This window comes from Branchiostoma floridae, chromosome 1 (assembly GCF_000003815.2).
Source record: "Branchiostoma floridae strain S238N-H82 chromosome 1, Bfl_VNyyK, whole genome shotgun sequence".
In the NCBI taxonomy this organism is placed as follows: domain Eukaryota; kingdom Metazoa; phylum Chordata; class Leptocardii; order Amphioxiformes; family Branchiostomatidae; genus Branchiostoma; species Branchiostoma floridae.
This window is the reverse complement of record NC_049979.1, coordinates 23419290-23443188: the sequence shown is the minus strand read 5'-3', so window position 1 is coordinate 23443188 and position 23899 is coordinate 23419290. Positions and strand designations below refer to the sequence as shown.

The following is a 23899-nucleotide window of genomic DNA, read 5'->3' as shown; positions in this document are numbered from 1 at the left end:
GGCACCCACCTTTTTTCAGTAGCCCTGGGCCACACAACTTTGTGCAATCACTACAGCAGGGGGCTAGTCCTCTGGCAGTAGTTTGTGTGTTCAACTACCATACTCTTTCCCGAATGCTGAGGGGGCAGCTGAGCGATAAGCAGAGAAAACAGAATGTACCATTTTTAAAGTCTTTGGTATGACTCCGCCAGAGATCGAACTCATGACCTGCCAAAGGCAAGGCGAACACTCTACCACCTCTGCAATTGCACAGGTTCCGGCCATTGCACTGACTTACTTAACACAGATTTAAGACTAAGGATATATGACAGCTCAATATGTACCCCATACCAAGGACAAGATGAAGATATATGCAGCAAAGTCAGAGTCAAGACTAAGATATATGCACCAGTGACTACAGTATGATCAGAGGTCAGACTGATGTGACAAGGGGACATAAATTGTCATCATGAGCCCTGACCTCAGTGAGGTTCATGTTTCCTTAAACAGCATGACTGGGATTTGGGCCAGTTTTTGTGATTGATTTAACCAATCAAACTGGATAACACAAGGGACATGTCAGGGAGGGAAAACCTTTCTCCTGTATTACTGGAATAACAAAAAAATTCAATAAACATTCTATCTGTCAGGCTGAGCAGTAGTAAAGAAGAATCAATGATCAGGAATGAGTCAACAACATGTCACTATGAGAACAAATCTGAAGGGATATTTATTCTAGTTAAACATAGCAATATGTGACACTTGCTGGTGCAGTGTCTCTGTTGCAGTCTGTATAGAACAGGAAATTATAACCAGGAATGTTGGTTTTCTGCAGTGTTACCACTTGTAATGTCTGAAAAAGTGCTGTAACATGCAGCGGAATTCACAGTTTTATCTATCCGATGAGGGCAAGCAGCTCCAGGCCAATCCTGCCTCGAGATGGGTCCACGTTCAACACTTTCACTTCCACCTTGTCTCCAGGCCCCAGGCATTTCTTCCCCTTCAGTCTGTCTGGGCGTATCTTGCTCTTGTGAATCAGCCCATCCTTCCCGACTCCAATGTCCACAAAAGCACCAAAGTCTGTCAGGTTGGTGACCCGTCCCGTTAGTGTGGTTCCAGTCTTCAGGTCGCTCATGGACACCAGACCTTTCTTGAACAATGGCTTTTCAAACTCTGCAAAGAACACAGACTGCCATTGCATTGATTGCATTACAGTATCATCTGTACCTATTCAAACAACATTTTTGTCAAAATATATGTCATTGAGTAAAAATTGCCATTTGCCAGAATTCCTGATTCCGCCAGTAGAATTTCAGCAGTCTGAGATCACGATCAGAATCTCAGCTGGTACTATCGGCACTTCTACTAGTAGAGGTCCTGATGGACATCTGTCACTTGAGATCAGTAGACTTAAAACTCAAGATCCATGTTTAGACCACCCTAACACATTCCTAGCATCTTGATTGCAATCTCTGTTGACAGAGACTCTGATCACAATCTCTATGGGTACAATTGGTGATTCTGTGCCAAATCACAGTCCCTTCCCTGACATATATATTACTTACACACAACAATGTCTACCATTCAAAAAGGCTTGGAGCAGTACCTGCTCGTATATCATAGTCCAGAGGCTGTTGTAACCCATCAATGATGAGCTGCATGGTCGGTGTTCCACATTTCAGCTCAGCAGCCAGTCCCTCTACATCTGTAATTCAGTGGATCCATTGTCAGGTGTGATTGCTGTGTACCAGCTTGTAGAATGTTGTGTGGATTAGGGGTGTGCTCTTAGTTCAGAGCTGCTACTAGTGCATTGCAACTTCATTTTGGGAGTGAGTGAGAAGATGACTGCAAAGGTCAGATTTGTCAAAGTGACAGGAAGAAAAGTTCAGATGTGGCAGAAAAAGTCATTAATCATACCTAACAGTCTGAGATGATGGCAAAGGCTATGAATTTGTGAGGAGATAATGTAAAGATGGTTTCCTGTGCTTACTATTTTTCATCAGAGCTGCCTGGACTTTAGTCCTCATGTTCTGTTGTCCCAGTTCATCCAGGCTGCCACCAATCCTGTTTAGAAACCTGCATCATAGGCGACAGTAGTTATGCTCTAGGCACTTAATCTATTCATTGATGTTTAATCACCTACATGATGAAGTCCTATCATTCACCAGATGCATATTTACATGTAACTCTCATAGCCATTGCTTCATATGCCCCACAAGTCTGCTTATGATGAAAAAGGTTGGAGAACATTCCTTTAACCTTGACAAACAGTGGTTAAAATTTCAGAAAGGTAAAAAAAAAAAAATAGGCTCAGACAACGGAGTGGTCTTTAAGACAAGATCATTTTCCAACCCAACCAGCCATATGCTGCTTCCTTCTGTTGGCTGTTTTGTAGTCAATGACAGAAATTTGTACAAATTGACAGAAAACTTTTTTCCTGTCAATGGGAATTGGGAAGACATGCTGATTGGGTCCTGTATAGGATGCTGAAAGTTCAGCTCTGAGGCTGTGACATGTACATTCTCTAACTATAAGTACTACTCTGGGAAAGCAAAAGTGTGGGTCCTGTATCTGGTTATGACTTGATGAGCTTAAATGTTGTACTTAAGGGAGGATTCAAAGAATCTAAAAAATAAACTTTAAGCACAAACTTTGCAGCTGCATGGTTCTGTAATGCACAAATGTTTATTGTTTGAATTACGATTAGCCTCTGCAAGGGCCATTAAGTACATTTTGTAAGTCAGCGACAGAAAGGTAGATTATCAGGGGAAAACAAAATCTTGCACTGTTTTCTCCAAAGATTTAAAGAGTCAGTGGTACAGGTTAACTGAATCCTCTTTAAAACAGATCAACAGTAGGTAGGATTGGGGGATTGACTGCACACTTAGTAGGACTTAGTTTCCCAGAGAAAGGATGTATTACAGGATTAGGTGATGTTTTTGTTGCTGGATGACATCCCCAAATGGGAACTACTGTGAAAGGCTTTAAGTTTACTGGGATTTAATTTTGTCGTAGGGAGCATTTGAGTATTTGCAGTGGTTTTCAATGCAATAGTAGGGCTATAGTTGTATAGATAGGACATAATGGAAACACCAGCACCTAAGTTAATGGACAATCAGTCTGAAAATAAGATACATGCACACGTAGGTAGTGCACGGCCTCACACCTACTACACTAAAGTGACTGGGCAAGGCTGCTATAGAATTAGTGCTTTAAGGCAAGGTTGTGGGCGCGCAGAAGACACAACAAAAAATTTATGGGATAACTTTAAAACTAGCAACTTGATGAGGTCGCCGCAAAAACAGTAAACATTAAGGCATACCAAACATTTCCCTTTTTATGGTATCTGTCTACATGTACCTCTAGTCTATTGAGCCAACAAAGTCATGTATTACTACAAAGTAGCAGACAAGACAAACTTACTGCAGGGCTATGGAGTAGGACTCAGGGTGGATACAGGTCATGTCCAGGGGATTAAGGGTCATGTTTGCTTCTGTTTTTGCCTTCTTTGTTTTCCTCTTGGGCTCTGCTGCAGCTTTCCTCTTCTTGCCTTGTGCAGTATTGGCAGACTGCTCCTCCTCTGTGGAGGACTTTGCTGGCCTGAAAAACATTGAGAGAAAAATGAACGGTTACCTATTATTTACCCTAATATGTCAAAGCACAGATGTTGAGCTCAGTACATCATACGTAATGATCGTGTGACAGTGCTCAGCTGTTCTCCAGCCTTGCCTAATCAAGCTTATTATTGGGATGTCATTTTTCCTGATCCATTTTATACTCTTGTGGCATGCTGGCCTTCCCACTAACTCCCCTGACTATAACATTACCTAAATCAAGTCAAGAGCAAAATTCACGTGCCGTTTCAATAGCCAAGAGGGCTATGTTTTGGGGGATATTTGTATGTACACAATGTATGCTTATATGTCGATGAACAGCATAAATCGAGAAGGCCAGGATAGATTGTATTGATAGTTATGTGCCTGGGTGATCTTGATGAGATCTCAAAATGATTAGACTTTGGCCTCCCTAGCAGCCTGATACAGTACCATACTGCAGCGAAACCGGTTGCATACCATGACAGGAATATTAACCTGTAAGAGAGCAACTTTTACGGACAAAACTTATGCAATTGAAAACACCACAGGAGGTAGTGCAGACATTTGGGCGGGCACGGACACTACAGGCATGTAATTTCTGTAAATGCATTTAATTCGCGGGGATTTAATTTCGAAATAGCGGGTAAAAGGACTTTTCGCGGTGGATTTAAGTTTGCGGTAACACCATAGACTGCAGTCTAATACCATAATAGAAAAATGTTCGCTGTGGTTTTAAGTTCGCGGTGAAGTGGTCACCGCGAAAACCCGCTAACATTAATCCACCGTGAACATTTCTGCATTTACAGTATTGCATACTGTGAGCACATATATTTGCCTTTTTCAAACTGGCATACCTGTTAATGCTAATAGGATTGATCCGGATGAAACCTGCACACTGCTCAAAAGTCTTGGGGCCGAGCCCCTTCACACTTCTGAGCTGCTCCCTGTTGATGAAGGCTCCGTTGGCTTCTCGCCACTCCACCACTTTCTTGGCCTTACTGGCATTCAGCCCTGCAAGACGTCTGGAAACAAAATCATCACTTACAAATTACAATTAATATTTGACATCTTCTTTTTATGCATAGTGTGGGTCCTACTGTTTACTAAAATACCCTGGAATATACATAGAATGCACATAGAATAAATGTTAATTCTATTGAAATACTGTATGTGTATGCTTGACATGCTGCTATATTTTGTACAATATATGGGGATAAGAAATCACTAGAACATAGTAGACGGTCCAGGTCTGTTGCCATGTTTTTTTAAACACTGGTTGTTAAGTAGGGTTTCAGTTATGGGCAACTATGATATGTCCAAACTTAGGCATATTCCAACATTGATTTATTAAAACATACTGACCAATAAAGTTATGTTGGATAAACTGGGAATGTGACATTTCAATCATGGCCATATTGTTTGCCTCATCTGCACATTACTGAGACAGCAATTGGTTGGCACAATTTCCAAGTGAAATTTTTATCATTATTGGCTCAGTCCAGTGAGATACCCAATTAAAGAATTTTAAAAGTGTGAACAGAGTAGGCAGGTCTATAATGGAATGTGTCATCACCATGATGGTGTTTTCCATCAGTATGAAGAGGACCACTTTGTCATCCATCATCAGGTTGAGTGGGTTGAGTTACAAGAGGAAGCCAGTAGGTCCCAAGGTTGTACAATGGTCATCTTTACATCAACACTTTCTCATTTCTTCAACTACAGTAACTGTTGATTTGTGACTTACCTGAGTAATGTTTCTGAGCAGACGTTTATATCCACCCCCACAAAGCTGACACATTCCTCCACAACACCGTCCAGGGCTGCCTTCAACATGGACTCAGATATGTCATGCTGGGAAGTAACAGGAACTGTCATCAGTCAACTTTTCAAAATGTATTCTTACTGTGTGTGTGTGTAAGGGGGGTGGGGGGTGGGGGGGGTGGGGGGTGGGGGGGGTGGGGGTTGGGGGCACAATGTTACCCACCTGATACATGCCAACTCCAATGTTTTTTGGTTCAATCTTCACCAGCTCGACCAAAGGGTCCTGAAGTCTTCGGGCAATGGAAACTACATAAATGGAGAACAAAATCCGAGTTAACTATGCCAAGTATTTCTAATAAATTCTCACAAGTACAGTGCACAATGGAAATAGTCTGAAGTACAGTATCAATTGAAGTTACACAAATTAAACTACATGTATGTATATTTCTAATTTTCTCTACAGATATTTGCTGTTCTGATCTTAAACTGATAATAACACTTTACACATATGATTATCACAAGCATATTTAGATCAATAACAAATATAGGAGGAATGATAAAGCAGGAGAAAATGTCCAGATTTGATTTTGTATAACTTTCATTATATAATTCGCACCTGCACTCCTAAGGTTAGGGTCCAGGTCTGGCATCTCTTTCTTAGCCTCATCAGAGACACTGTAGATGGACGCTCCACTCTCATTTACAATACTGAAATGGAATTATACCAATGATTCAGCACTAGTCTCTATTCTGACTTCAATGCGTAAAATTACTTCCTACAAAGCCTACATAGACAACTAGAGTTCGGGGACCTCATACCTCCATGAAATATTTATTGCTTTTTTGTGGATGGTATGTATGTTTATAGTCGGTTGTATTTGAGAGTAATGGTCATATAATATAAATGTTATGGGAAAGTAGTGGTGTATTTATTTAATGACACAGAGGATGTCCATCTGATTAGTAATTATCAAAATGTGACACTTAATTGTGTAATGTGCGTTTAAGAGGTCGACGGCATATGGTAGCGTGGTGTTCCTTAAGCTTGATGTTTGGCATTTAAAATGTCTAAGGTTGTCAGCATTATTGAGGTTCGACTATGTGCCTCAGAGCTGTGTGGTGGGAGGAAGTTGGGAAACTCAGAAAGAAGAAGGGATGTGGCCAACTTTAGTCAGATGGTGATTTGATTTTCCACCAATATGTCATAACATCAGCTGTTCACACGGTACAAAAACGAGATGCACACTTTCCTCTGACAGCCCTACACCAACTGTAAGATGAATACTTGGCGCCAACCCCGTCTGCTAAAAAACAAGTATCATTGGCTACGAAAAAGACAACTAACAACTCCCTTATCGTAACAAAATCAGAACATCTCATATCGCCCATAAAACTTCTGACACCCAACCCAGATGAGAGGACCTAATGGCATTTTAATCACCATGTCACTCAAATCAGCAGTACAGTATGTGAGACATCCATACCTGTTAAGCATTATCGTTAAATGTACCTCAACTTCTTACAATTATACTTACGCTTCACATCTCCATGATATCCTAAGACATAAATAAAACTAATTATCATATTAAAAAAACTCGGGGTTCCCCAAACAGCTGTCACCATCTGCTTGGAGCTAAGCCCATTAACAAACACATAAAGCATGCACGATGCCTGTACCAATATATCTCAAATATAGGGGTGATTTCTGATATTATTACATCGATTATAACGACAGATACGGCTCCCAAAATCTCATCGATTCGAGCTTTCATCACACCCCACCAACACAACAAGTATGAAACCAATCCATCCAGCCGTTCTTGAGTAATCATCTACACAGACAGAGACACATAACAGAAAATATAACCTCCATTCCATGACATTTCATGGAGGTAATAATGGATTGGAGTCCAGGTCCAGGTTGAAGTTCATGTTCTAGGTCCGGACCTGAACAAGCATTAGGTAAGAAACATTTTGCATTCATTTAACATCATTTTGCTTGTACCTACATGTGTATGCATATAAACTGTTTCTCATGGTATAACAAGGAAAAAAAAGCTGGGTGCCATCAGATCAACAAAACCACATGGAAGTGCTTAAAAAGTGGTTTTGAAGCTGTCACCTTGACCCCATGGTTACATAACAGGGACATTGATTTTGATGGTGAATCTAATCTCAAACATCTGGGTAACCATGTACAGTAGGGTCTCATCAGGACTGGGTAACATTTGTTTTGACAGTTATCTCTTTAAAAGTATGCCTTGTAGCTAACAAACAACACTCCTGGTGCAAATAAAGGAGCTGAAACTGAACACTTGTTGTGGGAGGAAGTGGAGGAGACAGTGGGTGGAAGCTGACAAACATAAACCCTAAGGGAATATCAAATCAAGTGTCTTTTACATCAGCTCTTGATTAAAAAGGGGGCAAAATTTAAAACTGATGTGACCCAATGGGAGTAGAGAGTTAATTGTTTGCCTGACCTTAACCTTGGTGATTTTGACTCTATTTGCTTTAGTTACTAAGTGCTATTTCTGTGACCCATGAAGACAACTTTTCTCATCCAAGAGCAACACATGAGGGTCTGCATGTGGTATTATGGAAACACTTGATAGTAAATACAGGAGGGCAGGCAAAGTTGATAATAAATTCAGGGAACATAACACTGAATGATAAATTGCCTTGTTCTAAGGGAAAGGTTTGGGAAGGAGTTCATTGGATTGTCCCAATGTGACATAGGGTGTGTGGCAAAACTAGACTGGGAAGTCAACACAGACACAACTGGCCATTCCAATCTGTCTGGAATATGATATAAACAAGACTTTAAGAAAGAATTCAGGGACCCTTGGTAAGAAAGTGAGGAAAGAATTAACATGACCAAATTAAATAATTTACATTTATACCATCAACCCATAAGTATACATTAGAGTGGGCAGCTACAAATAACGGTAAAGTAAAATAGCCTGCTGCGTTACACAGAAAAAGGTATGCTCTTTATCAGGAGAGAACCTAAGTTGTCTGACTGGTACTTGACCAATGGTTGTGTTGGCCTTAGAACAACTGACCAGTAGACGACGTCCAGGGGCCGGAATGTCCCCTGCTGGATGTGCTGGGAGAAGAAGGCCTCCGTCTCTCTGCAGGCTGTTCCATTGCCAATGGCAACTGTCTGACATCTGTAAGAGATTCACAGTAGGGGCAACCCAGAATCAAAACAACACAGTTTATCACTCTGAAACTACATGTACAGTGATTCTTGAAAATTTAACAGTGGTTTTATGTCTGCAGTTTGACTGTGAATGCTTCCACAAGTACAAACTTAAAACCACCTCAGGGTTTTCATTTCTGTACTGTATGTAACTTAAGCGATTGATGGGCATGCAAGTATTCTCTCATTGGTCGAACTGCTAATTGCCATGCTATCATTGGTTCAACAGCTAATTGTGATTGACAGTCAAGTTTCCAGCATAGACATCTTCAGTACCACCATTTCCATCTTCCTCCCTCCCAGTGGGACCCCACCACCACCACCTACCTGTGAGTCAGCAAAATTCTCTTCACCCTGTCAGCTTCTCGGAGAGCCCTGTTGTCATGGAGATAAACAACATCTGTGTGCAGGATCTGTCCTGTAAACAAAACACTGTTATCAGACAACATCTCAGCAAGACTTCCAACATAACTATACATTGTATGTAGGACATTGAATTCATTTTGGAAATACATTTTACAGTACTACAAGTATTTGTTCTTCTCTGACCAACATGTTTGACTGTGAATGCTTCCACCAGAATACTCAATTTACTTTTTTGGCATTGTGTCAGTTGTCCATGGGAAAAGTAGAACAAGAACTTCAGGATCACTGCCAAGTAGAAATTTCGGCGTTGCATTATGTAATATATAATTATAAATTGACAGATCGCCAGTCTCCAGAAGAAGTTGAAAGAGTTGTCTGGCACATCATATATAGCAGGCATAGTTTCCAAAGACAAGGAAACAATGGACATGATTAGAGTCATGTAGGTGTCAGACAACTTGAGGAAGTGAGGGAGGGAGTTAGTGTGAGTAAATGAGTGTGAGTGAGTGAGTAAGTGAGTGAGTGAGAGTGAGTGAGAGAGCAAGCCAGTGAGTGAGTGTGAGTGAGTGTGTGTAAGCCAGTGTGTGAGTGAGTGAGTGAGCAAGTCTCACCTGTAGGTGAGGTGAGTGCCAGCTTACACCCATGCCTGTACCCAGGATCCACCCCCAGCACGGCACGGCCCCTGACAGGGGGCTGCAGCAGGAGGTGTGAGTGAGTGTGAGAGTGAGTAAGAGTGTGAGTGAGTCCCACCTGTAGGTGAAGTGAGTGCCAGCTTACACCCATGCCTGTACCCAGGATCCACCCCCAGCACGGCACGGCCCCTGACAGGGGGCTGCAGCAGGAGGTGTGAGTGAGTGTGAGAGTGAGTAAGAGTGTGAGTGAGTCTCACCTGTAGGTGAGGTGAGGGCCAGCTTACAGCCGTGCCTGTACCCAGGGTCCACCCCCAGTACGACCCGTCCCCTGACAGGGGGCTGCAGCAGGAGGCGCTGCAGGTTGTGAGAGAAGACTGCTGCAGACTGCTTCTCTGCTGTTTTAGTCAGGTCAGCTCTGAGCAGGGGAGAGTGAAGTTCAAAACAGTGACTGTACACATCATGGCCTGTTGCCATCTGAAGGTTCTGGGTTCAAACCCCTTGCTGGCCCCAATGTTGTGCCCTTGGGAAAGGCACTATAGTTTTCTCACTCAATTTAGGTGAAAAGGAGTTCCTATTTTTTGTTAGGGACATCTTTTTGAATGGGACAAGAAGACAAAGGTCCCGTGTGAGGACAGTCATACCTTGAGCATGTTAAAGAACATCGTACATGTATAATATGCAACATGTAACCTACAGATGAAACTGGGGTGTTGCACTGAAAGGTAGTTTACTGGTTAAGTAAGAATTCTACCGTAATAAAAATAATAACATACTTTAAGTTTTGTAAATCATCATATCATTCAAAGTAAAAAAACATCAACACAGTATTCTCCATGATCATGTACTACTCAACAAACTTACATCACACAGTATCTTTTCAATTTTTTTTATGGAACAAAGTTGTGGCAGTGATAAACACAAGAACATACCTGTAATGTCTGACCATAAGAGGCTGGATCAGTCTGCTGTATGCATCCTCTACAGCCTTCCTGATCACCCCCACCACGTGCTGTGGAGCGTTCCGCGGTACCCAGCGCCGATCACAGAAGGCCAGGAATCTTGTTTTGACGTCATCAGGAATGTTTATCTTTACTGATAGGATCTTCTGACTCTCACCTCTGTTGATGGCCAGCACCTGTCAGGTAACATGATAGCAATATTAGGGGGTTGTTACAAAATGAAGAAACAAAAGGGCATTGTCACAAAATAAGGAATGATACACTTTTGTGATTTAGACTTTTTTGCACATTTCTTGATACATATACAAAACACAGTCATTTTTACACATGGCATGCTCCACATTAAGGTTCCTGAATTTTGGACATATGGATGTAGGCCAGCTCAAAACACTATTTGACTGTTATAGGATCTTTAACATGCTCTCAAGTCAAGGCGTGGCTCTCCTAAAATACAGGACCACTGGCTTTACGTTCCATCCGAGATAACGTCCCTTTCCAAAGTGTGGTACTCATTTTCACCTGAGTTGAGTGAGAAAATAGGTGTAAATTGCCATTTCCCAAGGGAGAAACACTGGGACCTGCAAGTGATTCCAACCCAGAACCTTTTATATGGGTTTATATTATCATAACCACAAGACTACCTAACTTTTTTGGTCAAATGATCAGTTTGTTTGTTTGTTCATTAGGAAACTCCATTAGTTGAATACATCAAACTATTCTTCATGGAGTCCACTACATACAATCCAATAAAATACATTGCAACAAATAAGATACAAAAATATTATCAGCATCAAAAATATTATCCTGCACCTGGTGAGGTTTGATGAACTTGATGGGGCAGGAGAAGGTGTAGTACTGCTCAAACTTGTGGGTAGTATTCTCTTGTTCTTTCTCCTTCTTGGCAGTACTTTTAGACTTGGTGGATTCCAGTCTGACATGCCCTGCCTTGCACCTATGACAGGAGGAAGCCAAAAATGACACTTTCACTGATAACTAATGAGCCTTCTTGATCTCTTATGTAAACCAAGATAAGGTGTGACTTTGCTAATCTAAACCAGGTCTTCCTGGCAGTACAGTTCATGTACTAGCTATAGCTGCTGAATTGCCTAACTGTGTGGTGCAATGAAGCATAGACAATCTTGACTAACTAGTCTTTGCCTTATCCAGTAGATACACAGTTAAACTTGTGCAAGTGACCACCTCTACATAAGGACCACCTGCCCAATGTGACCACTTTTTGGTAGTCCATTGATCATTTTCTTCCACTGACACATCCATTAAGAATCCTGTCTACATTGTATAGTGATCATCTGGGTAGTCTTCTTGAACAGTTTTGAGTGTATCTGTCAGTAGTAACTACTAGAATATAACATTTTCCAATACTACAACTTTTTGTCGCATACTATGAGCAGATATGAAAGAAAAAAGCTGTGTTACTCTAGAACTGCCAATGTAACTGCCAACTCAAACATCACTAACAGTTACAGTAGTAGTCCAGTGGTCCAGCTGGATAACTTTGCATTATTGCACCACCTGGATAATTGCACAAAAAACGCTGGCAAGTGGGGTGTGCAATTAAATGGCTTCTACTGTACTGACAAAAGGAGACGAAATACAGACAAGTCCTCTGGGTAGTTAACACGTACATGGCCCTGATAGTGTCCATCGTTTCCTTGTCCTTGGAAACTATGTCTGCTATGATGTGCTGAACACCTCTTTCAACTTCTTCCAGAGACTGGAGACCTGTCAAATTAGATATTTAAATCCTATTGTTTAAACTCTATTGCATTTGTGAAACAAAGGAACCCTTGGAATATTGGGTCCACATCACATCTGTAGTGCTAGAGTCATGACACAAGTATACCCATACGTTGGGAAAGTATTGGATTACAGTTGAGGAAGCAAATACATGTAACTTTCTAACTTTGGCTAGTAGCCATAAGATATTGTTTCTTTGTGTGTTTCAGACTTTCTTTATTCATGAATTGAACTGCTTTTCTTTGAGATCAGACAAATATAAGAACAATACAGCTTTGTGAATAGTTTCATCAGGTTGGTACATCACTGAATAAAGAGTCACTCTTTTTACACAACTATTGCTTTATTCTCACCAATGTCCTAAAGAAGGCGACAGACGGTCACTAATACGTTGGTGAGAATAAAGCCATGGTAGTGTAACAAGAGTCTCTTTATTCAACAATACAGATTACGTGATTGAAGTAAAAAAAATCCATAAACATATATATGGAAACTGTGTCAGACTTTCAGTACTTTGATTCTGCCATACATGGAATATTTATAGTTTGTTGGGCACCAAACAATACATGTTAGGTACCAACTTATATGAACAAAGTTTTTATTAATTGTTTTTATTCAAAACTACACATGCCTTGACTACAGAAATGTTTTTTCTGTGACTAACCTTCCTGCCCTGCCCTGACCAGCTGTTGAGGCCTGTAGGAGTGAGGTTGTGACAACACTGCCATAGCTGCTGGTTCTAGCCCCAGCTGTCGGGCTCGCTCAGCTAGAGTAGCCTTGCTGCCAACCTTGTACGGTGCATACTGAGGACAGAATGTAGTAATCAGTAACCTGTGACAAAGGGCTTACTGGTAGATGTTTTACTTACTAAAAGATGTTTATGGGTTGACCAATATGTGCTAGGTGCTTAAACTTAAAGAGGAGTCATTTATGGAGATACAGGTAGATGGGAAATGGCCAAGTGAGAGGATTGTACTTATGAAGGATGTCGGACAACCATTACAATTTGGCCAATCAGACCCACTTGGCCAAAAACCTGGTTAACTCTAACCCTAAACCCTTACACCCTAACTGAAACCCTACGTAACTGGCTTTATGTCATACCTGTGACGCGAAAATGTTCGATACGGGTGTTCTGGACCGGGCCGTACGCTTCTGTATCGCACAGGTTTGAAAGGTGTATCACACAGGCTTTTTTCGAGTAAATGGAACCATTTCGAGCGGGCCGAATATGGCTCGGTTGGCAATTCGAATACCTGAATCGGACGTTGGAACATTGCTGTTGCAACACTGTTGGTTCGAGGGCACCAAATTTGTTCAACTTCTGGCGCATTTCGCATCAAAACATGGGTTTTCTCAGGAGGGTATGACATAAATAAAATACAACACGGTGTATTCCACATCACCCTCGGTCCCAGCCTTCCTGCGGGTCGTATTCTATATAAGTTGACCAGGCTGTTGGGCAGAGTTGACAAATTGAAGTTGGTGAAGGTTCAAATCATCCTGATCACCCCATGAATGCTCAAAAAGGTTATTCTCATCTCAAGTTGAACCTAAAAGGCTACGGGTATTCTTGACCTTGGTGCTGAAAAGCATTCATGCTTGAAAATCTCCAGTATATTTATGGGAACGAAAGTCTACAGACAATACTATTTACCATTACAATACTATAAAGACAGTGACCATGTAACAGACAGTGTCACATGACCGGTCCATCCTACCAGGTGCTCCAGCTCCTCCGTGGTGGTGGATCTCCTGATGGCGGACAGTAACCCGTCTGTCATCTTCCCCTGCTTCTCCACCTGCTTCACCACGGTACACGCCTTCTGCTGCACTCCTCTGGACATACAGACATACCACAATTAACATACATACAAAAATAAAATACAAGGTAAGTGACCAGTCCAACCGTAACCATTATAATATTATCCTGGTTTTGGTTGCTTTCAATGGACAAAGGATTCCTAGATCATGCAAGATGACTCCTTTAATACAATTACAAGTGTACAGTACTCTGATGCTACATTTTGTAAGACTATGTCTATCTGTCAATGTTTTTTTGTTTACAATGCTTTTCTAGAAGTTGGCCAATATGAATTATAGCAGATAAAAGCATTTTGAAATTTCTGTTTTGCAAACATTTTATAAACACATACACAGAAATTGAAGAAAATGTGATATAACTAGGTGGCTCTTATGTCAAATAAAGTTTCTACATTTTTAAATACAAAGTGATTCTCGAGTCAATCCTCCTCTTTCTTACTTACTAAATAGTACCTAGTGTTATATTGAAACCATCATTTCTCTCTATGACCGCTTGTCATAGATCATGCATCATTATATTGTATAACATTATAGTGTAATATCAATCATGATTATACAAGTACATCTGCATGTGTGCATATAAGCCCCTCGCAGAGATCAGAACGCATGTGCGACTACAGGAATTCTAGATAATATGTCAAAGGTAAAGGCCCTGAAAAAAAAACCCAGTCCTTGTCTCGTCCATTGTTTCAATTTGCATAACAACATTCAGACGGGTTTTGTTTACTTTTTCAGGGACTTTACCTTTGACAGATAACCTAGAATTCCTGCCGCTGCACATGCGTTCTGGTCTCTGTAAAAGTAATCTCCAAGCAGATCCTATGGTAGCCTAAGAATAAGAATAAGTATCAAGAGCTGTCAGAGGAATGAAGCCAGCCTAGGACTCAGTAGGAATGTGTTTGGCTTAACCTAAATGGCAAATGTACACCTCTTGGTTGACTACACTCCTTGGCCAATTGAACTGCTTGGAGATTATGTAAAAGGGCTTGTTGAAGCTTTCCTTACTTGAGCTCCTCGTACACAGCTTGCACCTCCCTGAGTTTCTCTGCTTCCATGTTGCCTGTTTTCTCCTTACGATATCGAGCGATGAACGGTACAGTGCAGCCTTCATCCAGCAGTTCTATGATGTTAGCAGCGATGTAGTTATCAATGTCCTGTCTGTCTGCAAGCACATATGCTGTCTCCCACAACATGGACACCCCTGCTGAGGAGGTCTTCTCTCCAGGTTTGGCAGATGCCATCTTCTTCTGTGCCATGGCCATGGGGTTGTTTTATTGTGACTGGGGTCATAAAAACAAAAGGGAGTGGTACAGTTCTTCACGCCAGACTACTACAGTAACTGTAACAGTTCTACTGACTGTAGTACAAGTAGCAAGCCTGTAGGAACGTTGTGGCAAACAAAGATTGCCCAAAAAAGTGATAACTTTTTATCATAGTAAAACAGCTGCAGTCTGGTGCATGATTTCAGTGCCATCAAGCAAGCCTTGACAAACACCATTAGGTCATAACATTTTTCTGAACTAAATCCAACACGTTGGAGCCGGGACAACACTTCTGTAAGTCCCTTATTTTCTACATTTTGTATCCCAGATTATGTACACCAATTTTGGGAGGTTGGGGAGGGGGGCGGCTTACTGGACTGTTTTCTTCTAAAATTCCCACTGACGTTATGCACCATACGTAAAAAAAGTATGTATCGTCAACTTACATGTAACAGATAACATAACCTACCATTACAATAAAAGAAAAGGCAGGGGATTTAAAGTTCCGCCTGAGATGTTCAACCGCAGACCAATGTGACGTAGACCTGGCATCACGTAGGCATCACCTAGCCTCCAGGTTTTCGCGATGCAGTTCATTCAAAGTCTCGCGCGTCGTGCAATGGCGCCGACTAGCGACGTGAAATATTAATGCATGCAAAGGTTCTCGAAAGAACGACACACAGGGAGCTTGCATATTTACATCTCCCATGTCTCCATGAGTTGTTGTTTTGAGTCTGGCTGTTTGTAGCTTTGTGTTTATGGGGTTATAACTTAACAACTTCTGGATGAATTGCAATGATGTCTGGTATGAGGTCTTGGGAACTTGATGGAAATATGTTGATTTTGGGCCTCCTATTGAGTGATAAAACTTGGCACTGCAGAAGAACTTCTTTTTTTGGTTTTATATCTTTTGCCCTGGACAATCCTCGGTCTTCATACCCTTTGATAAGATGAAAAAGTGGTGTAGATGTATGTTGATGAAGGTTAGATGTCTAGGTAATAAGATATGCCAAATAGCAGTCACTTGAGCAACTGTCTATGATATGGAAATAGTCAATGTTTAAAGATAGCACGTCATTGACGAAACACAGTACTAGTATCTGTATATAATGTCTGACCATTTCCATAATCTCATCAAGTTTCTTGAGTGGCTGCTATTTAGTGCATACAATTGTTTAGATGTAATTTGAGTTAAGGAGACCATCATCATTTGCACAATCAATAAAGAACACTGAAACAAGAAATTTACAAATAACTCTTTTTATTTCAGAGATTATGAGATCTTCCAACTGGTGTTTTGATATGTGTGTAGAAGCGTTACTTACAGGCACTCTGTATGAAACATCACATTTTGATATTGATATGATATCAAAGGCAGTTGTGCTACATGTATGATCCAAAATGATTACAAAGTATCATAGCCACAGGCATTATTTATGTTTGTATATATTACGCATAGCTTTTTTATCATTTGAATATTGCTGTTTCCTTAGATAAGTCCTGCTCTTCATTTTTACATTTCATCACTGCAACAGAAATGACAACATTGCATATAACTATCACCCTATTGAAAGGCATTCATTCTATCAATAGAATTGAGCCCTTTGTTGCAAAAGCTTGATATCTTTGTTACTCTAGAAGATACTTTGTACATGTATACTCTACCATAACTCATGCATTATTTTGAACTTTCTTCATATATATCCCACCTTCAATAAACTTTATCTTATAATTTCACATTTGTTACAACCATACATGCAATGATGAAGTGAAGTTGTTCATTTCATCACTCTTCACAGAGACATGATTGTACTATATCATTAGAGGTTACAGTTAACAATAAAACCATTCATACCCCTCATTCATACCTTTCATTGATTTTATTATGTAAAGCATTTTGTTTTGTGCTTTTAACTTCTGATACATGCTAAAATTATCATTAACATACATCTAATAACATAAATCTAAGTATTTGTAAAATTTCATAGTTCAGAGGTACAGTACTTAATTCATTCATTTACAAAAGATGCTACAGTTGGAATGAACTATTTGCGTCCCTTAGTTTGTTGTCTAATTTAAGTTTTGCAAATGAGAATAGATACTGAATGAGGGACATGAATAATTTTGTTAACTTCACATGGCAGTATGTACAGTTGAGAGAATGTACATGTACTGTTGCACATGCTCAGTGAGGCTTAAGAACAATCTGCAGCTTGAGACTGTCATTGACCAGGTAGTGTGAGTCAGGGGAGCTGAGTTCCTGAATAGGGATGATGTTATTTAGCAACATGATTCTGTTCTCAGCATTGAAGAGAAATCTGCGCTGGACCACCTGCTCTACATACTCCACCCCCCTCTGATGTCCGCAGATCAGTATTGCAACCTCCACGTTACGAGTTTCCGCGTCCGTTGACCGCAGGATGAAGCGGACCTCACAGCTCTCCTTCGGCTCCACAAACTGCATGCGGACCCAGCTGTGCATGTAACACCCCTCCCACCGTACCCCCTTAGGGTAGAATTCCACAACCCAGCCCCACTTGTCCACATCTGCATTAGAGTTGCTCTTCTTAGTTTCAAACTCCAGAGTCCGTAGTTCGCAGGTAGGCATGGACGAATAGTCCTCGGTAACCAGGCCTGCGCTGAACTGATTGTCCGTGTAATTCCGACACCCGTACTTGATGTGCTGAAGCTGGTTGTGTGGTCTGTCCGAGCGGGGAAGGGCGTGATATCGGAAGGCTTCACTGATCTCATTGGTGTAGAGGTCTGGATATTGCTGAGCGAACTGTGTGCTCTCCAGCTGCAGCAGCTGCTGGGGGGTCATCATGGGGAAGCGGATATGTGGTAGGAACTCAGTCAGCAAGTCTTTCGCTCTCCCCAAGTTAGGACCGCACTCTTCACGAATCCAGGCCTCCACTGCGACGTACAGGCTGAACTCGTCTTGGATAACAATGTCCGAACTCTGCAGGAGAGTCAGCAGTGGTTTCTTGCCCCAGTTGAGCCAGTCGGGGGACTTGATGACCGTCTCCATGTTCCAGACGATGAACTTGTGACACTTCTCCTCCAGGTTCTTGTGGTGGAACATGTGAGCCTGCTGGAACCACGACACGGCGTGCGTGCTGTTACTGTCTGCAGCCAGGTGCTGCGTCATGAAGTTCACACACAGATCCTTCAAGTTTGTCACATTGTACTTATCAGCCAGGACCAAGATGGGGAGCACCGTCTCCATGTTCATGTAGATCTGTCCAGAGTACATGTAGTGCAGGAACTCAGCGAACACAGCCTCGCATTTTGGATCCTCCTTCAGCTCGATGACTTTCTGCTGAGCCTCCACCCAGTTGTCGTGGGTCAGCATGACTCTGAAGACGTCGCTAGCGTTGACGAGGAACAGTTTGTGCACTTGGAATACCCGGTTTCCCACCTTCAGGGTGATGTCACTGAACTGGGAGGTAACCAGCAGGTTGGAGACGCTGCAGAGGAAAGCTGGGGAGTTGTCGATCAGCTCCTTAGGCACAGTCTCCTCCTCCTCCTCCTCAGGATGGTCTTCTTCTTCTTCAGAGGCCATCTGTTCGATAAAACAACAACAAAATGTTTGTATGTTCACACCCTTGCAGTACCTAGTGCGGCTGCCCCAACTCAGATGCCCTACCCAGGACTGAACCTATCAACTAATTGTAACCATCCACACCCTGTATACAGCTTCTTCTCAGATTATGTGTGTGTGTGTGTGTGTGTGTGTGTGCACAAAGACAAGGAAGTTATAAATGTCATTTAACATACTACATTTTCATTCATTTGTACACAAAAAAATGTCTACTGGTCTAAAATAAATGCATTCTTTTTACTTTCTAAAGCTCCTTGGTTTTTGTTTTAACTGAATATAAACAACCAAACTGTCTTTGACCAATGTGTCCTTGTTGCCAAGTACTAAATTATGGGATCCTTTACCTTGTAGGTTTGCAAATAATTTAGTATTTCTAGAGTAACGTTATACTTATAGACTTTAATTTGATTACGGACACTCCAGAGCTTTCTCTAGATGCTTCTCAATTCGTGACAAGCAGTCACAAATGATAACTTCCCCGCCCCCCTCCCAACCAGCACAAGTGCTTGCCAGCGTCGAACAGATCGATGCAACTTCGATTCTGACAGCCAAGGAGGGTTCTTTCTGTCACTTGTGTCAGCTAAAAACGCAGTGTAAATGCCACAAAGCGAGAGACATGCCCTGTTATGCACATTCTGACATACACTACCTTGAGCGGAGGGATGATATCGTCCATTTCAAGCCCACACTTTGCCCCTGACTCCACGTCCACATCAAAACAAAACAGCTATCATATCACGTATGCCACACAGCCAGTTTCAGCATTATTTTCCTGTCTCACTGACCTCATTAGCACATATCGCCGATTCTCGCGAGAGACCATGTCGCGTTACTGCGACGACTGTACCATTCTCAACGAAGGGGTAACATCAGGGGTGCCTAAGCATTTGCACGAACCCTATGAAATTCGTACGAATATTATGTGATACACACGAATCACTATGCGAAAACGCACGAATATTATGAAATTCGCACGAATCACTATGCGAAATCGTACGAATTTTATGAAATTCGCACGAATCACTATGTGACACACACGGGCCTTATGTGATTTGCACGATCCTTATGCAAAAACGGCGGCCGGGAGGAGGCATGATTTTGAGCGTTTCTACCCGAGATATTTATATTTCAAGGCATGGAATGGACATTTACCGTCGCAAAGATGTATTTGATAGCCTGTGAGCTACTGTTTAGCTTCATTTCGGCGTGTTACATCGTATTTTCAGTCGCCGAAGCGGCGAAGCCGCCATCTTGAAAATCCCGCTCCGTTTGTCACGTGACTCCGCCAGTGGTTGCGCAATTTCGCATAAGGATCGTGCAAATCACATAAGGCTCGTGTGTGTCACATAGTGATTCGTGCGAATTTCATAAAATTCGTACGATTTCGCATAGTGATTCGTGCGAATTTCATAATATTCGTGCGTTTTCGCATAGTGATTCGTGTGTATCACATAATATTCGTACGAATTTCATAGGGATCGTGCAAATGCTTAGGCACCCCTGAACATGTCTTTTTGAGCGATACCATGCATGGTGAGCCTTGTTTTTGCTCACCATGGCGATACATGTGAGATCAGCAAAAGGTGAAAGGTCACCATTACAGACCTGCGCAGCATTTTGATGCCAGATGGCTTGCAAAAGTAAGTAAGTGTAAGAAGCCTTTTTGTTGGTAAATTGCATACTTTAATTACTTGAATTACATAGTGCTACCCGTGGACAGAAAGCAAAAAGTCATCTGAGTACTGAAAATTACTTTGGTACTTTTCTACAGGACTTGAAAGGTATTTGGATTAACCGTGAAAGTCGGGGATCCGGAAAGCTCCTTTTGCGCCATTGATGCTGAATGTTCTAAACTTTCAAACGTTATGACGTCAAGATTACAAAGTTTGCGTTAATCTAATCACTTGAATTGCATAGTGCTACCCGTGGATAGAAAGCAAAAAGTCATCTGAGTACTGAAAATTACTTTGGTACTTTTCTACAGGACTTGAAACCTACTCGGATTAACCGCGAAAGTCGGGGCCCGGAAAGCTCATTTTTTGCCATTGACGCTGAATATTCTTAACTTTCAAATGTAATGTCGTCAAGATTACATAGTGTGCGTTACTTTAGTCACTTGAATTGCATAGTACTACCCGTTGAAAGAAAGCAAAAAGTAATCTGAGAACTAAAAATTACGTTGGTACTTTTCTACAGCGCTTGAAACCTGATCGCATTAACCGCGAAAGTAGGGGGCCCGAAAAGCTCCTTTATCACCGTTGACGCTGAATATTCTAAACTTTCAAACGTATAGCGTTAAGATTACAAAGTGTACTTTACTTTAGTCACTTGAATTGCATAGTAATATCCGTTGGAAGAAAGCAACAAGTCATCTGAGTACTGAAAATTACTTTGGTACTTTTCTACAGGGCTCGGGTACTCGCAGTTTGAAATCCGATAACTATAGTTGAGTGGGTGTCATTTTTTGAAATGCCGAACGACCTAGTGCACTTCCAATAGAAAGCAAAACATCTCCAGAAATACTGTTTTTAATTGGATTTGCGGGCATAGAAGTTGTGTGATTTAAGCTGTATTCCTATGGGACGGCGAAATTGTGGAATAAGACCATTAACCGCGAAATTCGGGGGCCCGGAAAGCTCCTTTTTCAACATTGACGCTGAATATTCTTACCTTTCAAACGTAATGGAAAGAAAGATTACAAAGTGTGCGTTACTTTCATGACTTGAATTGTAAAGTACTACCCGTGGACAGCAAGCAAAAAGTCACCTGAGTACTGAAAATTACTTTGGTTATTTTCTACAGGGCTTGAAACCTACTCGGATTAACCGCGATAAATGAGGGCCAGGAAAGCTCCTTTTCAACCATTGACGCTGAATATTCGTAAATTCAAAACTTTATGGCATCAAGATTACAAAGTGTGCGTCACTTAAATGACTTACATTGCACAGAAAAACCCCTGGGCAGAAAGCAAAAAGTCCTCTGAGTACTAAAAATTACTTTGTTACTATTCTACAGCTAGGGCTACAAACTATTCGGATTACTATAAAGCAGTTTTATCTGTCAATAGCGCACAAAGAGACTTTTCCAACCATACCAAGTTTGCCGGGCCGGAACTTAAAGGCTAAGCTACAGTCGCGCCATTAAGTCACCCCCTACCCGGTGCCATGCCGTGACCGGCGGTGTTTAGAAGAAGGGGCTAGCGGTTGCGCCTAAACAGAGCCCGTATAGTCAAGAATATCTCGAGAAGGAAGTATCCGAAAATTTTACGGTTTGCACCTTTCGATTCTTTGCTATGCAACCTTTCCAACCATACCAAGTTTGCCAGGCCGAAACTTAAAGTCTAAGCTACAGTCGCGCCATTAAGTCACCCCCCACCCGGTGCCGTGACCGACGGTGTTTAGAAGAAGGGGCTAGCGGTTGCGCCTAAACAGAGCCCGTATAGTCAAGAATATCTCGAGAAGGAAGTATTCGAAAATTTTGCGGTTTGCACCTTTCGATTCCATGCTATGCAACCTTTCCAACCATACCAAGTTTGCCGGGCCGGAACTTAAAGTCTAAGCTACAGTCGCGCCATTAAGTCACCCCCTACCTGGGTTCCGTGACCGGCGGTGTTTAGAAGAAGGGGCTAGCGGTTGCGCCTAAACAGTGCCCGTATAGTCAAGAATATCTCGAGAAGGAAGTATCCGAAAATTTTGCGGTTTGCACCTTTCGATTCCTTGCTATGCAACCTTTCCAACCATACCAAGTTTGCCGGGCCGGAACTTAAAGTCTAAGCTACAGTCGCGCCATTAAGTCACCCCCTACCCGGGTTCCGTGACCGGCGGTGTTTAGAAGAAGGGGCTAGCGGTTGCGCCTAAACAGAGCCCGTATAGTCAAGAATATCTCGAGAAGGAAGTATCCGAAAATTTTGCGGTTTGCACCTTTCGATTCCTTGCTATGCAACCTTTCCAACCATACCAAGTTTGCCGGGCCGGAACTTAAAGTCTAAGCTACAGTCGCGCCATTAAGTCACGCCCCACCCGGTGCCGTGACCGGCGGTGTTTAGAAGAAGGGGCTAGCGGTTGCGCCTAAACAGAGCCCGTATAGTCAAGAATATCTCGAGAAGGAAGTATCCGAAAATTTTGCGGTTGCACCTTTCGATTCCTTGCTATGCAACCTTTCCAACCATACCAAGTTTGCCGGGCCGAAACTTAAAGTCTAAGCTACAGTCGCGCCATTAAGTCACCCCCTACCCGGTGCCATGCAGTGACCGGCGGTGTTTAGAAGAAGGGGCTAGCGGTTGCGCCTAAACAGAGCCCGTATAGTCAAGAATATCTCGAGAAGGAAGTATCCGAAAATTTTGCGGTTTGCACCTTTCGATTCTTTGCTATGCAACCTTTCCAACCATACCATGTTTGCCGGGCCGGAACTTAAAGTCTAAGCTACAGTCGCGCCATTAAGTCACCCCCTACCCGGTGCCATGCCGTGACCGGCGGTGTTTAGAAGAAGGGGCTAGCGGTTGCGCCTAAACAGAGCCCGTATAGTCAAGAATATCTCGAGAAGGAAGTATCCGAAAATTTTGCGGTTTGCACCTTTCGATTCTTTGCTGTGCAACCTTTCCAACCATACCATGTTTGCCGGGCCGGAACTTAAAGTCTAAGCTACAGTCGCGCCATTAAGTCACGCCCCACCCGGTGCCGTGACCGGCGGTGTTTAGAAGAAGGGGCTAGCGGTTGCGCCTAAACAGAGCCCGTATAGTCAAGAATATCTCGAGAAGGAAGTATCCGAAAATTTTGCGGTTTGCACCTTTCAATTCCTTGCTATGCAACCTTTCCAACCATACCATGTTTACCGGGCCGGAACTTAAAGGCTAAGCTACAGTCGCGCCATTAAGTTACCACCTACCCGGTGCCATGCCGTGACCGGCGGTGTTTAGAAGAAGGGGCTAGCGGTTGCGCCTAAACAGAGCCCGTATAGTCA

At 42.2% G+C, this 23899-nt stretch overlaps 2 protein-coding genes across 2 annotated transcripts; both read right to left on the bottom strand.

Moving 5' to 3' along the window:
• Positions 1 to 680: 680 nt before the first annotated feature.
• LOC118416544 (S1 RNA-binding domain-containing protein 1-like) lies at positions 681 to 15960 on the bottom strand. The gene is made up of 18 exons (XM_035821679.1): positions 15809 to 15960; positions 15083 to 15357; positions 13975 to 14092; positions 12918 to 13056; positions 12142 to 12238; positions 11306 to 11447; positions 10466 to 10671; positions 9794 to 9951; positions 8866 to 8956; positions 8399 to 8506; positions 5953 to 6044; positions 5560 to 5642; positions 5320 to 5426; positions 4430 to 4597; positions 3403 to 3579; positions 1970 to 2055; positions 1586 to 1684; positions 681 to 1152 (listed from the first exon to the last, which is right to left on the bottom strand). Exons 2-18 carry the CDS (start codon positions 15337 to 15339, stop codon positions 875 to 877), a joined length of 2406 nt encoding a protein of 801 aa, XP_035677572.1. The 5' UTR covers positions 15340 to 15357; positions 15809 to 15960; the 3' UTR covers positions 681 to 874.
• Positions 15961 to 16609: 649 nt separating this feature from the next.
• Positions 16610 to 19736, bottom strand: LOC118422871 (BTB/POZ domain-containing protein 17-like). Its single transcript, XM_035830700.1, has 2 exons — positions 19590 to 19736; positions 16610 to 18901 (listed from the first exon to the last, which is right to left on the bottom strand). Exons 1-2 carry the CDS (start codon positions 19614 to 19616, stop codon positions 17525 to 17527), a joined length of 1404 nt encoding a protein of 467 aa, XP_035686593.1. The 5' UTR covers positions 19617 to 19736; the 3' UTR covers positions 16610 to 17524.
• Positions 19737 to 23899: the final 4163 nt, after the last annotated feature.

Coding starts and splice junctions, on each gene's coding strand:
- LOC118416544 (XM_035821679.1), bottom strand. CDS start 15,339: ATGGCCATGGCACAGAAGAAGATGGCATCTGCCAAACCTGGAGAGAAG. Junction 6,045..8,398: donor CCCCTGGACGTCGTCTACTG/GTCAGTTGTTCT, acceptor ATTCCATTTCAG/TATTGTAAATGAGAGTGGAG. Junction 5,643..5,952: donor CCCTAACCTTAGGAGTGCAG/GTGCGAATTATA, acceptor CCATTTATGTAG/TTTCCATTGCCCGAAGACTT.
- LOC118422871 (XM_035830700.1), bottom strand. CDS start 19,616: ATGGACGATATCATCCCTCCGCTCAAG. Junction 18,902..19,589: donor ATATCATCCCTCCGCTCAAG/GTAGTGTATGTC, acceptor TTTATCGAACAG/ATGGCCTCTGAAGAAGAAGA.